The 14,320-nt window shown below is 43.2% G+C and overlaps 1 protein-coding gene across 1 annotated transcript in view; it reads right to left on the bottom strand.

The window, feature by feature from the left end:
* LOC308245396 (thiol S-methyltransferase TMT1A-like) overlaps window positions 1–13,984 on the bottom strand; it is a 45,260-nt gene extending 31,276 nt beyond the window's left edge. The window contains exon 1 of the mRNA XM_080662619.1: window positions 13,360–13,984. Within this exon, the coding sequence (XP_080518745.1) occupies window positions 13,360–13,857 (498 nt within the window). The 5' untranslated portion in view covers window positions 13,858–13,984. The remainder of the gene's footprint in view (window positions 1–13,359) is intronic.
* Between the last annotated feature and the right edge of the window lie 336 nt (window positions 13,985–14,320).

Consider the following 14,320-nt stretch of genomic DNA (forward strand, 5'->3'; position numbering starts at 1 on the left):
CCGCACACCCCCTACTGGGGATGTGCCTGCAACCAAGGTACATGCCCTTGACCGGAATCAAACCCGGGACCTCTCAGTTTACAGGCCGATGCTCTATCCACTGAGCCAAACTGGTTAGGGCCATGGTCAGCAAACTGCGGCTTGTGAGCCACATGCGGCTCTTTGGCCCCTTGAGCGTGGCTCTTCCACAAAATACCATGGCCTGGGCGAGTCTATTTTGAAGAAGTGGCGTTAGAAGAAGTTTAAGGTTAAAAAATTTGGCTCTCAAAAGAAATTTCAATCGTTGTACTGTTGATATTTGGCTCTGTTGACTAATGAGTTTGCCGACCACTGGGTTAGGGCATGGGCCAAGGTTCTGAACAAAATTAACTAGAAGCTGATGGAAATAGTGGCCATGCCAAAACCCACCTTTCAGGCTTTGGTACCCAGCTGTGCCTGCTTTTTTTCAGTTCCTTGAACATGAAACTGGACAAACAATGGGTCCAGGCTGCCTGTCACTACTTGAGCCAATTAAGCAGAGACAGGGTTGAATCATATGTGAGTGTTTATTCCAATAATGCTTCCAGTATGGGAGAGTAGCATGTTATCCAAGAAAATCTGCTCAATCTCCCCTCCCCCATAGCCAGATGCTTATATTGGGTAGAAGGACAAAGATTACATGAGGAAGTGGGCAAAAGGAGTTACGGACATGGGGAAGTAGGCAAAAGGAATAAGAATGGGTATAATGGGGAGGAAACCAAGATGGCGGCATAGGTAAACACCTAAACTGCTGCCTCGCACAACAATTTCAAAACTACAACTAAAAGGCAGAACAGACACCATCCAGAACCACAGGAAAGCTGGCTGAGTGGAAATTCTACAACTAGAAGGAAAGAGAAAAGCTCACAGAGAATTGGAGGTACGGCAAAGGGTCTTTGTGCGCGCAGAGAGGAAGGGCGGCTGAGAGCCTGGCTGACTTTCTCTGGCGGAAGGGGGAAGGAAGCCCCCGAACGCACTGAACCCCAGTTCTGACTGCACTGAACCCCAGTTCCAGGCGAGCCCCTGGGGACCCATGCTCTTGTGGGGGGAATCTGGACTCTCGGGCAGAGACTCGGGAGCCGGGGAAGGCAGAGGTCTGGGGGCGCGCACATGCCAGTGCGCACAAAGGCTGCGGAAGTTGCACAGGCTTTCCCTAATGGAAGGGAGTCAGAGGCTCCTGACTGCACTGGGCCCCAGTTCTGACTGCACTGAACCCCAGTTCCAGGCGAGCCCCTGGGGACCCATGCTCTTACGGGGGAAATCTGGACTCTCGGGCGGAGACTCGGGAGCCGGGGAAGGCAGAGGTCTGAAGGCGTGCGCATGCACGCAAGGGCAAGGCTGACAGGAAGCCAAGACTGTCTGCTCTGCCCTGAGACCCCACCCCATACAAGCTGAGCACAGAAGCTATTGCAATTTGGCAAGTCTAATCCTATAAGGCTGTCTCCAGCACCGAACTTCTCCCAGCATAGACACAGCTGATCCTTACAGTCAACTGGCCTGGAGGTCATTTCCTCCCAGTGATACCAACAACAATCAAGACTTAATTACAACAAGGCTGTACACACAGTCCACAAAGGGGTGCACCAAGAGTGTCCACCTCAGGTTAACTGGGGAGGCTGACCCACTGGGCCATATAGGAAACCTAGCACACAAATCTACCCTACCAACTCAGGGAAGCAATGAAAATGTGGCGTCAAAGAAACAGATCACAAACGAAAGAAATGGAGGAAAACAAATGACTAGATATAGAATTCAAAACCACGGTTATAAGGCTTTTCAAGAATGTCCTAGAAAAGGCCGATAAATATAACGAGACCCTCAAAGATATGAAAAAGGACCAACTAGAAATTAAACATACACTGACTGAAATAAAAAATATTATACAGAGACCCAACAACAGATTAGAGGAACACAAGAATCAAGTCAAAGATTTGAAATACAAAGAAGCAAAAAACACTCAACCGAAAAAGCAAAAAGCAAAAAAAAAAAAATCCAAAAAGTTGAAGATAGTGTATGAAGACTCTGGGACAACCTCAAGCGTACCAACATCCGAATTATGGGGGTGCCAGAAGAAGAGAGAGAGCAAGGTACTGAAAACCTATTTGAAGAAATAATGACCGAAAACTTCCCCCCCGGTGAAAGAAATAGACTTATAAGTCCAGGAAGCGCAGAGAACCCCAAACAAAAGGAATCCAAAGAGGACCACACCAAGACACATCATAATTAAAATGCCAAGAGCAAAAGACAAAGAGAGAATATTAAAAGCAGCAAGAGAAAAACTGTTAGTTACCTACAAGGGAGCACCCATATGACTGTCAGTTGATTTCTCAACAGAAACTATGCAGGCCAGACGGGAGTGGCAAGAAATTTTCAAAGTGATGAATAGCAAGAACCTACAACCAAGATTACTCTACCCAGCAAAGCTATCATTCAGAATTGAAGGTCAGATAAAGAGCTTCACAGATAAGAAAAAGCTAAAGGAGTTCATCACTGCCAAACCAGTATTATATGAAATGCTGAAAGGTATTCTTAAAGAAGAGGAAGAAGAAAAAAGTAAAGATAAAAATTATGAACAACAAATACATATCTATCAACAAGTGAACCTAAAAATCAAGTGAATTAAAAACCTGAGGAACAGAATAAACTGGTGAATATAATAGAATCAGGGGCATAGAAAGGGAGTGGACTGATAATTCTCAGGGGGTACATGAAGAGACTGGACAAAAATCATACACCTATGGATGAGGACAGTTGGGGAGAGGTAAGGGCAGAAGGTGGGGTGGGAACCGGGTGGAGGGGAGCTATGGGGGGAAAAAGGAGAAACAATTGTAATAATCTGAATAAAGATTTATTAAAAGAAAAAAAAAAGAATGGGTATAATGGTTACAGGTTACAGGCAATGTAGGCTGGAGTGAGGGGTATGGGGGGATGTTGCAAAGGGTTGGCGCCTCTGGGACTCTGTTGTTTTGGCAACAAAAGTTGTTCACCTTTCATGATAATAGGCAGTTCTTGGATAAGGAGAATGGACCACATTCCCAGGTTAACTCCCATGTCCCAGGGTGTACAAATCAGCCAGGTTAGAATATGCTTTCTCTAATCAGAACAGAACAATCATGGTTAACAGAGCATCATTAATATTTCTTATAACTATAGCTAACAATCATGGTTAACAGAGCACAATTAGCCCTGACCGGTGTGGCTCAGTGGAAAGAGCGTCGGCCTGCGGACTGAAAGGTCCCAGGTTCAATTCCGGTCAAGGGCATGTACCTTGGTTGTGGGCACATCCCCAGGAGGGGGTGTGCAGGAGGCAGCTGATCAATGTTTCTCTCTCATCGATGTTTCTCTCTATCCCTCTCCCTTCCTCTCTATAAAAAATAAATAAAATATATTTTAAAAAACAACAACAAAAAAACAGAGCACGATTAATATTCCTGCCCCTAACGAACATACTGTGTTTCCTCTTTTCATTAGTCAGTGGCACAAGCTGTTACATTAGACTGAAATACTCTTTTTTTTTTCCTAAAGATTTTTATTGGTTAGAGAGAGAGGAAGGGAGAGAGAGAGAAACATCGATGTGAGAGCAAAACATCAATCAGTTGCCAAAATTGGTTTGGCTCAGTGGATAGAGCGTCAGCCTGCGGACTGAAGGGTCCCGGGTTTGATTCCGGTCAAGGGCATGTACCTCGGTTGCGGGCACATCCCCAGTGGGGAGCATGCAGGAGGCAGCTGATCGATGTTTCTCTCTCATCGATGTTTCTAACTCTCTATCCCTCTCCCTTCCTCTCTGTAAAAAATCAATAAAATATATTTAAAAAAACAAAAACAAAAAACATCGATCAGCACCTCCATACCCGCCCCCACCGGGCATGTGACCTGACCAGGAATCGAGTCAGCAACCCCCTCAGTGCACAGGTTGATCCCCAACCAGTTGAGCCACATTGGCCAGGGCTGGCTGAAATACTGCTTATTCATCTTCTAGAATTCCGCTCAGATGTCATTTCCTCAAGAACGCCTCTGATCCTCTTCCTCCTGGATAAACCATATTCTGTTCTCTTCCTGAGCTTCTCCCTCGTAGATAGCATCATCACAATTGTATGCTTCAGGAGAGAGGGACCAGGTCTAGCTTATTCAGGACTCTAAGCCAAGCACCAAGAGCAGAGTACACAGTAGGTACTCACATTTGTTGAATGAAGTTCAACATTTATTAAGCACCAAGTGCTTCACTTCATTAACTCCTCACAATATCTCTGTAGATAGATATTATCCCCATTAGCAGGTGAGGAAAGTGAGACAAGAGAAGAAACTTGCTCAAGGTCACACAGTTAATGAAAATGACACAGCCAGGACTTGACCTCGGTCACTTTGATGCCAAAGCCAGTGTCATTTGACTTTTATTTTTCTCATTGTATGCAATTATCCCACTGAAAAGCCAGTGTTGTAAGCACAGTACTGTGTGATCTACCGCAGGAAAGCAGACAGAGGGTCTGATCAAAATGCAGCAATGAGCCCTGGCTGGTGTGCTCAATGGTTAGAGCATCGGCCTGAGCACCAAAGGGTCCCAGATTCAGCTCCCAGGCAAGAGTACATACCTGGGTTGCAGGTTACACATGACCCTGCCTCCCACACATGGCCCTGATCAGGCCTGTGTGGGAGGCAACCAATCGATGTGTTCCTCTCATCTCTCTCTCTCTCTCTCTCTCTCTCTCTTCCTCTCCTGCCCCTCCCTTCCACTCTCTCTTTTAAAAAAAATTTTAAATGCAGCAATGAGCTTATCCTGGGCATTTGTGGTGTGCCTTCCCAGCATCCATTCCCCCTCACCCCAGTCACAGGCTCTGTTTTCATCTGGATAATCCACAAGTCCTCTGTCTCAGTCCACATGATCTGGGTGTGCTCAACCCCAGGGATGGAACACGGGGACCTACACTTGAGCCAATCTGCATAACCCATCCCATCTAAACATGATTGGTTCAGGAAAGGGCTGTGACCCAGTATTGTCAATAGGAGCCTATTGAGACTCAGTCCTCAGGCTGTTGGAATGATCATAAATATGTGTCATTCTGGGCCTGAGGAGGAAGGCAGTGAGAAAATAATATGGCTGCTGTAGTCAAAACAGGCTTTGTGGTTTTGGGAATCAGGGCTTATAAGACTTCCTCTTTAACTTGTGGAATGTAAGAAACTTCATTTATTTCTTTCTCTACACCTTAGTGTTGTCTGTAGAAAGTGAGGATAGGCCTGGCTGGTGTTGTTCAGTGGTTAGAGTGCTGTCCCATACACTGAAGGGTCCCAGGTTCTATTCCTGGTCAGGGCATAGGCCCAGGTTGCAGGTTCAATCCCTGGTCGGGGTGTGTGAGGCAACTGATTGATGTTTTTCTCTTGCTCTCTCCCTCTTTCTTGCTCTCGAATCAATGAAAAACATATCCTCAGGTGAGGATTAAGAAAGAAAAAGTGAGGATAATATTTGCCAAGCCACTTAAGACAAGAAGGAATTGGTAAGAATGTGCCTAGTACTTTGTACTTGGCTGTTATTTACCTTCCAACATGCAATAACATTTCACCATGTCACCCTGTGGCTTTTCATAGTTCTCCCTCACTAGACTGGCCCAGCCAGTAGGGAGGTGGGTAGAGGAAGGTTCCTACTTTGGGGAGACTGTAGTGGGAGGAGAGTCACGCTCCATTGCGCAGGAGGCCTAGGTGAGTGTCCAAACCTCACCGTAACAGTAACTGTTTTCATGTCCCACACAGACGGCTGAGCTTCCCTCCTTTCTGCTCTCTGGATTTCACACACCGGGTCTCCGGACTTGAATTTTTCAAAGCACATTCTGATCCTTCCAAAACTGCTTTTTCTAAAATCTGCTAGCTGTGTTTACGAGTATAGTTACCTGGCTGGAGAAAGAAAACTCTGTATGTTTAAACAGCTTAACTTTCCACGAGGAAGGAAAGCCCTCCCAGAGACATTAAGAAAAAAGAAAGCAAGCCAGTAAACATATAAACTATTTATTTCCATTCCTAAAATGCATATGAATTTATTGAGTTGCTATTTAAAATAGGCCTTTTGCAAAATCATCTCAGAAAATATACTAAATTTATTAAAATACATGCAAACTATTTCTGAAAATTCTACTCTTAAACCCTCTGACTGATCAGCCCAACCCTTGTTTTCAACACACTTGTGATGATTTTCAGAGGTTTTCATGGTTGCAAGAAACTAAGAAATCATCTTGAGAGGCGGTGGAAATTTGATCATCATAATCCAATAAATACTCATCCACTTCTTTCCACGCTCACAAATGGTCTGGTTTTAGGGGCTCTTACAAAGTGTACCTAATTATACAAGGCTTTCCTAATAGCAGTGAGTGGGCCTCTTCCTTGCCTGCAATTGACTGCATTCAGGAAAGTATATGCTAGCTAGATAATAAGGAAAATGAACCCAAGAACCTTAACTGCCTCAGACAGTTTCATGAAAATACTAAAGTGTCAAGTATAATTTTCAACTAGTCTTCCTTTATTCAGTTTGCGAATCATTGAGGTATTTTCATTTCTCCTTTCTCAAAGTTTTCTTTTGAGTGATTTAACTACTTATTTCACCAAGCTCTCAAATCAAAGAGGGGGTGAAATTCAAATCTGTTGGGTAACAACTTAAATAAGATAGTTGAAGTTACTGAATAAACTAAGGTTTGCGGAAAATGGTAGACTTCAATTACAAAAGCTCATTGTTTCCTTTTATTTTTTTAAAATATGATTTTATTGACTTTAGAGAAGAAGGGAGAGGGAGGGAGAGACAGAAACATCAATGATGAGAGAGAATCATGCCTCCTGTATGCCCCCCACTGGGGACTGAGCCCACAACCTGGGCATGTGCCTGACCAGAATCTAACCGTTACCTCCGGGTTCACAGATAGGTCAACACCCAATCACCGAGTCACTGTTGGCTGGCCTCACTGTTTCCTTTTATTTTTTAAAAAATATATTTTATTGATTTTTTTTTTTTTTTTTACAGAGAGGAAGGGAGAGGGATAGAGAGTTAGAAACATCGATGAGAGAGAAACATCAATCAACTGCCTCCTGCACACCCTCCTCTGGGGATGTGCCCACAACCAAGGTACATGCCCTTGACCGGAATCGAACCCAGGACTCCGCAGGCCAACGCTCTATCCACTGAGCCACACCAGTTAGGGCTCATTGTTTCCTTTTAAAGGAGATTTCAAAGCTATTTTGTATTTGTTTTGTTTTCTTTAGCTAATTTATTCAACAGATATCTCTTAAGCACTTATTATATGCCAGGCATAGGGAATACAATGATGGGAGAACAAACAGCACTTAAAAAGTGCTCATAGAAATACATATTTACAAATGATGGTGTTATAAAAGAAAATAACATGTGTAGAAGTAAACTCAAATCCAAGTGCAGCCTAAATAAAACTAGAAAACAGCAATGCGCCGAGGCCGGTTTGGCTCAGTGGATAGAGCGTAGGCCTGCGGACTGAGGGGTCCCGGGTTCGATTCCGGTCGGGGGCATGTGCCTTGGTTGCGGGCGCGTCCCCGGTGGGGCGTGTGCAGGAGGCGGCTGATGGATGTTTCTCTCTCATCGATGTTTCTGGCTCTCTATCCCTCTCCCTTCCTCTCTGTAAAAAATCAATAAAATATATATATAAAAAAAAAAAAAAAAAAAAAAAAGAAAACAGCGATGCAACCTAACGTGGACAGATTCTTCAGGGGACAATGGAAAATGGCTAAACAGGGTATAAGGTAAACTTTAGGATGAAATTCAGCTTCACCTGAAAAAGGATTTCTCTTTTCCCAATTAGTATTTAAGTGTAAAACGGAAGCCTTAGGTTATTTGAGCCATTCATTCAGCTCTCTGCTCCCCACTGGCGCTATTTCACAGCATATCCATAGATGTGCGGGCGCACCAGCACCAAAGACAGCGGGGCCTGTAAGTGCTGCAGCTGTAGCTTGGAGAAGCCGGCCCGCTCCACTGCCTTCCAGCTCTCTCTGGTCAGGTTGCACCCATCAAACAGTAGGTACCAGACAGGCTCCAGGACCTGTTGCCAGAAGTAACTCCAGGTTGAACGCTCAGCTGCTACATGCTCCAGGAAATAAAAAGCCCCTCCCTGGAAAAGAAAAGAAAACCCATTTTAAGGATTTTAGTTTGGGGAAAACAGATTTATAAGATGATTGAAGCGTCAGATATCAGTGGCCCCAGAGATCAACTTCGTGAGAAAACATGGATAAGTTACTAAGACATCATTTTGGTCAATAGTTTCATCTGTCAAATTTTACACGGAGCTTCCACTCTAAAGCAATTATTTATTTATTTTTTAAAATATATTTTATTGATACTTTACAGAGAGGAAGGGAGAGGGATAGAGAGCTAGAAACATCAATGAGAGAGAAACATCGATCAGCTGCCTCCTGCACACCTTCCATTGGGGATGTGCCCGCAACCAAGGTACATGCCCTTGACCGGAACCGAACCCGGGACCCTTCAGTCCGCAGGCCGACGCTCTATCCACTGAGCCAAACCGGTTTCGGCTAAAGCAATTATTAACACTTCTATTTTCTGATCATAAAAGCAATACATAATAATAGCTAAAACTTAAAGCAGTTACTGTGTACAAAAATATATATATTTTAAAGAAATACATATATATATGTATACACACATTTTTTTTTTTTTAATTTCAGAAAGGAAGGGAGGAGGGAACAAAAGATCGAAACATCAATGAGAGAGAATCATTGATCAGCTGCCTCCTGCACACCCCACACGGGGGATTGAGCCCAAAAGCCAGGCATGTGCCTGCCTAGGAATCGAACCGTGACCTCCTGGTTCATAAGTTGACACTCAACCACTGAGTCACGCTGGCTGGGCGATACTATTTCCTTAATGCCTACCACGTGTTAATCTGCACAATAAATTTATTTCGTGAAGTATTATCATTCTTATTTTTACAGATGAGGAAACTGAGAAAGTAAGCACAGAAAATAAGCAACTTGCCCAAGGTCCCTCAGGTTATAAAGGTCGGAATCTGGTTTGGCTCCAGAGGCTGGCAATACTATCTCACCAATATGTTTATTTAAAAAATTTTAGCAAATTCAGAAAAGTAAAACAAACAAACAAACAAAAATCAACTATTGCCCTAGCTGGTTTGGCTCAGTGGATAGAGCATCAGCCTGTGGAGTGAAGGGTCTTGGGTTTGATTCCAGTCCAGGTCCTATGCCTGGGTTGTGGGCTCGGTCCCCAGTAGGGGGCGTGCAGGAAGCAGCGGATCAATGATTCTCTCTCATCATTGATGTTTCTCTCTATCCCTCTCCCTTCCTCTCTGAAATCAATAAAAATATATTTTGCCCTAACCGGTTTGGCTCAGTGGATAGAGCGTCGGCTTGCGGACTCAAGGGTCCCAGGTTCGATTCCGGTCAAGGGCATGTATCTTGGTTGCAGGCACATCCCCAGTGGGGAGTGTGTAGGATGCAGCTGATCGATGTTTCTCTCTCATCGATGTTTCTAACTCTCTATCCCTCTCCCTTCCTCTCTGTAAAAAATCAATAAAATATATTTAAAAATATATATATATATTTTAAAAAATCAACTATCATTCCACCACCTCGTGATAACTACAGTTAAGGTTTTGTGTGCATTTTTATATGAATATGTATTTTTTCCAAAAACTAGGATTGGAATGTATGTTCTGTTTTGTAACTCACTTGATTTATTTATGTATTTGAATATTATTCTAAAACATAATTTTAAAAAATCTTTACATAATATTTCACACCACTGTAGGTACCATCTGGTATTTAACTATTCTCATTTAGGTTATTTCTAATTTTTCACTATTATGAATATGGTTACAGTGACTATCCTAATCCATAAATCTTTGTGACCATCTCTAATTCTTTCCAAATAAATAACTTGCTAAAAAGTGGAATTGCTGAGCCAAAAGTCTCTGCTGTTTGCCCTGGTGGGTGGCTCAATTGGTTGGAGCATTGCCGTGTACACCGAAAGGTGGTGGGTTCAATTCCCGGTCAAAGCACATACCCAGGTTGTGGGTTCGATCCCCAGTCGGGGCACATATGGGAGGCAACTGATAGATGTTTCTCTCTCTCCCTTCTTCTCTCTAAAATCAATAAAAAACAACAACATAATCCTCGGGTGAGGATTGAAATAAAAAGTCTTTGCCTTTTTAAAGCTGTTGGTGCAGGTTGTCATACTGCCCTTTGGAAAAGATGTAGCAAATTTACACTCATACTAGCAGTGGATCTGAGTGCCCATTTCCAATAAACTCTCATCAGTACCCCCTACCCCACATCTTTGTTAATTTGATGGGCAAAATGGTATTATATTTTCAATACTATGCATGTTTTTAACATTTTTAATAGATATAACATCTTTTATGAAACCTTACTGATGATTTGGATTTTTTATTTTCTAATTTGTTTGTTAATGGCCTTTACAGTTTTCTACTAGGGTGTTGGGTTTTTTTTCTTACTAATTAGTAGGGACAAACGTTTTCCCCAGTTTGCCATTTAATTACTTTAAAAATTTTTATTTTAGAGAGGAAGGGAGAGGGAGAGAGAGATAGAAACATCAATGATGAAAGAGAATCATTGATTGGCTGCCCCCTGCACAACCCCTACTGGGACCGAGCCCACAACCCGGGCATGTGCCCTGACCGGGAATCGAACTGTGACCTCCTGGTTCATAGGTTGACACACTCAACCACTGAACCACACCAGCTGGGCCTTTAGTTAGAAAATAAAATGGGGGATTATAGACACCCTTTTCTCCTAGAAAAGTAAATTAAAATATTAAGATATCAATACTATATTTGTGTTCAACTATATTTAGAGTAAAACTATTTTAAACTAGTTTTTAAAAAATAAAGGTAAATGTGGAAATTACATACAGGTATTAAGAATTTCAAGCTATGCAGAAAGGTATAAAATGAAAAGAAATTCTTCCCCACCTCTATCCCATTCCCAAGAGGTACCACTGCTAATATTTTCTTGTCTGTCATTCCCATTAACATATATACATATTTAGGTATATTCTTTCCTGCCTCACACACTTTGATGTAGGTTTATACTCTACATCATATTCTACACTTCGATTTTTTTCATTTAACATTATCTCTTGGGAATTTGTTCATGTCCACATAGGTACCTCCTCCTTGTTGGCTTTTAAGACTCCTAGGTTATTTCCAATTTGTGCTATTACAAAAACTATAATGGATGAGTATTTGCACATTTGTGCAGTATAGATACAGGATAAATTCATACTGGGTAAAATAGTGTGTTCACCTTAAATTTTTATATATTTGCTTTTGCTTCCCTTGCCTTTGAGGTCAAGTTCATAAAATCCTCTCTAAGACCAAAGTCCTTTAGTTTAGTACCTATATTTTCTTCTATATTAGAGAAGTTGTAGAGAAAAATGAACTCTCATTCACTGCTGGTGGGAATGTAAATTGGTACCGACACTATGGAAAGCAGTACGGAGAATCCTCAAAAAATTAAGAATAACCATATGACCCAGCAACTCCTCTTTTGGGTATCTACCAGAAAATTTTGAAAACATTTGTTTGTAAAGATATATGTACTCTTATGTTCACTGCAGCATTATTCACAGTGGAAGTAACCAAAATGTTCTTTAAAAAAAAAAAAGATATATATATATATATATATATATATATATATATATATATATACATATTTCAATTGATTTCAGAGAGGAATTGGGAGATAGAGATAGAAACATCATTGATGAGAGGGAATCACTGATCGGCTGCCTTCTGCACACTCCCTACTGGTAATCAAGCCTACAACCCGGGCATGTGCCCTTGACTGGAATCGAACTCAGGACCCTTCAGTCAGCAGTCTGACGCTCTATCCACTGAGCCAAACCAGCTAGGGCCGAAGTGTCCTTTGATAGATGATTGGATAAAGAAGATATAGTACATTTGTACAATGGAATACTACTCAGCCATAAGAAAATATGAAATACTGCCATTTGCAACAACATGGATGGATCTTGAGACTATCATGCTAAGTGAAATAAATCAGACAGGAAAAGTCGAGAACTGTATGATTTCACTCATATGTGGGATATAAAACTGAAAACAACAATGAGCAAACAAACAACAACTCATAGACATAGACCACAGTATGGTAGTTTCCAGAGAGGAAAGGGTTGGGGCGGTAGTAAAGGGTAAAGAGGGTCAAATGTATGGTGATGGGAGGAGATTTGACTTTGGGCGGCAAGCATACAATGCAATATGTATGATGTATTATAGAACTGTACACTTGAAACCTATATAATTTTATTAACCAATGTCACTCCAATAAATTTAAGTAAAATAATTTGATATTATCAAATTGCCCTCCAAGGAGAGCACTTCCTCCAATGCGCATGGGGTGTCCAATCTCCCAAATGCACCCCAACACCATACTGACCTTAAAAGTCTCTGACAGTATAATAGTATCTTGCTTTAATTTGTTCTTTAATTGTAAGGTTGAGCATTTAAATCATATTATTGGCTGTTTTTATTTATATTTCTGTTCCTGCTCTTTGCCTATTTTTTTCCTTGTGTTTTTCTTATTGATTTAAAATAATCCTACCACCTGGCAGGTGTGGCTCAGTTGGTTGAGGACCAGCCCCTGCACCAGAAGGTCACTGGTTCTATTCCCTGTCAGGGTACGTGCCCAAGTTGTGGGCTCGATCCCCAGAAGGGGGTGTGCAGGAGGCAGCCAATCAATGTTTCTCTCTCACTGATATTTCTACCTCTCCTCTCCCTTCCTCTCTCTGAAATCAATAAAAACATATTGTAAAAAATCCTACTGACCTTTGACTAGTAATGTCATTTAATAGGAAGAAAGTTAACTCTTTGTCTATCGTCCCTGGCAAATATTTTTTCTAAGTTTGCTCTTGTTTATAGTACTTTTTCCCATGCAGTTTAATTTCTTTTTTAAAAAAATATGATTTTATTGATTTCAGAGAGGAAGGGAGAGGGAGAGAGGGATAGAAAGATCAATGATGAGAGAGAACCATTGAATGGCTGCCTCCTGCACTGGGGATCGAGCCCACAACCTGGGCATGTGCCCTTGACCTGAATCGAACCCGGGACCCTTCAGTCCTCCCTGCAGTTTAAAAATTTTGTGTATTCAGATTTACCAGTCTCTCCCTTTATAGCTTCTTCCCACTCTAAGATTAAAAAAAAAAAATCAATAGTGTCTTCTCTAGTAGTTTTACTTTTTACATTAGGATGTTTGATTCAGCTGAAATTGACAGGACCGCTCTTGGTAATGGTGGTTGCTACTAACCAGCCCTCCTCACATGCTGACACTCACCGGCCTCAGCACTCTGCACACCTCCTGGAGGATGCGCTCCTGGTTCTCCACGGAGCACAGGACCAGGGTGCAGACCACCACGTCCATGGAGCCATCCGCCACCGGGTGCATGTTCTCCCCGGCAGCCACCACGAAGCGCTCAAGCTGCAGGTGTCGGTTCTCAGCGATGCTCTTGATCAAGAACTTCTCGAAGTTGAGGTTGGGGTCAACACAGGTCACCCTGCATCCAGGCGGATAGAACTTGAAGTTGGCCCCGGTGCCACAGCCCACCTCCAGCAGGCAGAGCTTCCCCGAGGGGCTCACATGCTCCTGCAGGCTGCTGAAGAGCTCCCGCTTCGTGCTCGCCATCTGTTTGTTGTACACTGAGGTGAACCTCACCAAGAAGTAGGGGAAGCATTTTTTGCATATCGCGTTCCACAAGCCCAGAAAGTGCAGCAGGTACAGGGGGAATGCCAGGATGCGGACGGCCAGCTGCAGGATGAAGACGGTAAGCGCCATCACTCGGAAGAGGAAAAGACCCCACACGGTTTAGAGCGCTGACTCCTTTAAGGGCAGGAGGTGGCTTCTGGCCACATTCCAGAGCCAATCAGCCTCCGAGGGAGCCGAGCTGGGATCCTGGGCAAGAGGCCAGTGTCACCCAATCAACAGACGTGGGCGACAGTTGACTCAGCTTAGTTTTTATGAAGCAAATGAGAAGGTTCCCGGCTTCTCCTTCGAAGGAAAGGGGCTTACAGCCCCTTGTTCCGAGTCTGCTCCCGCTTCCCCCTCTCTGGTGGGAGACTGCTGCTGGTTCCCAGCCCAGGCTTTCCCCGCACGGTGCGCTCACGGTGGGCCCAGTCTCCCAATGACCTCGCCAAGAAGACAGAACCCGTGGGTGGAGCCTGCTTAATCTCTGCCGGAAGCCTGCGGCCAGCACCCCCTCCGCCCTCCGTACCCCGGCCCGCACTGCGTTGTTTAAAGG

The sequence above is a fragment of the Plecotus auritus genome, assembly GCF_963455305.1.
Source record: "Plecotus auritus genome assembly, chromosome: 3".
Taxonomy (NCBI): domain Eukaryota; kingdom Metazoa; phylum Chordata; class Mammalia; order Chiroptera; family Vespertilionidae; genus Plecotus; species Plecotus auritus.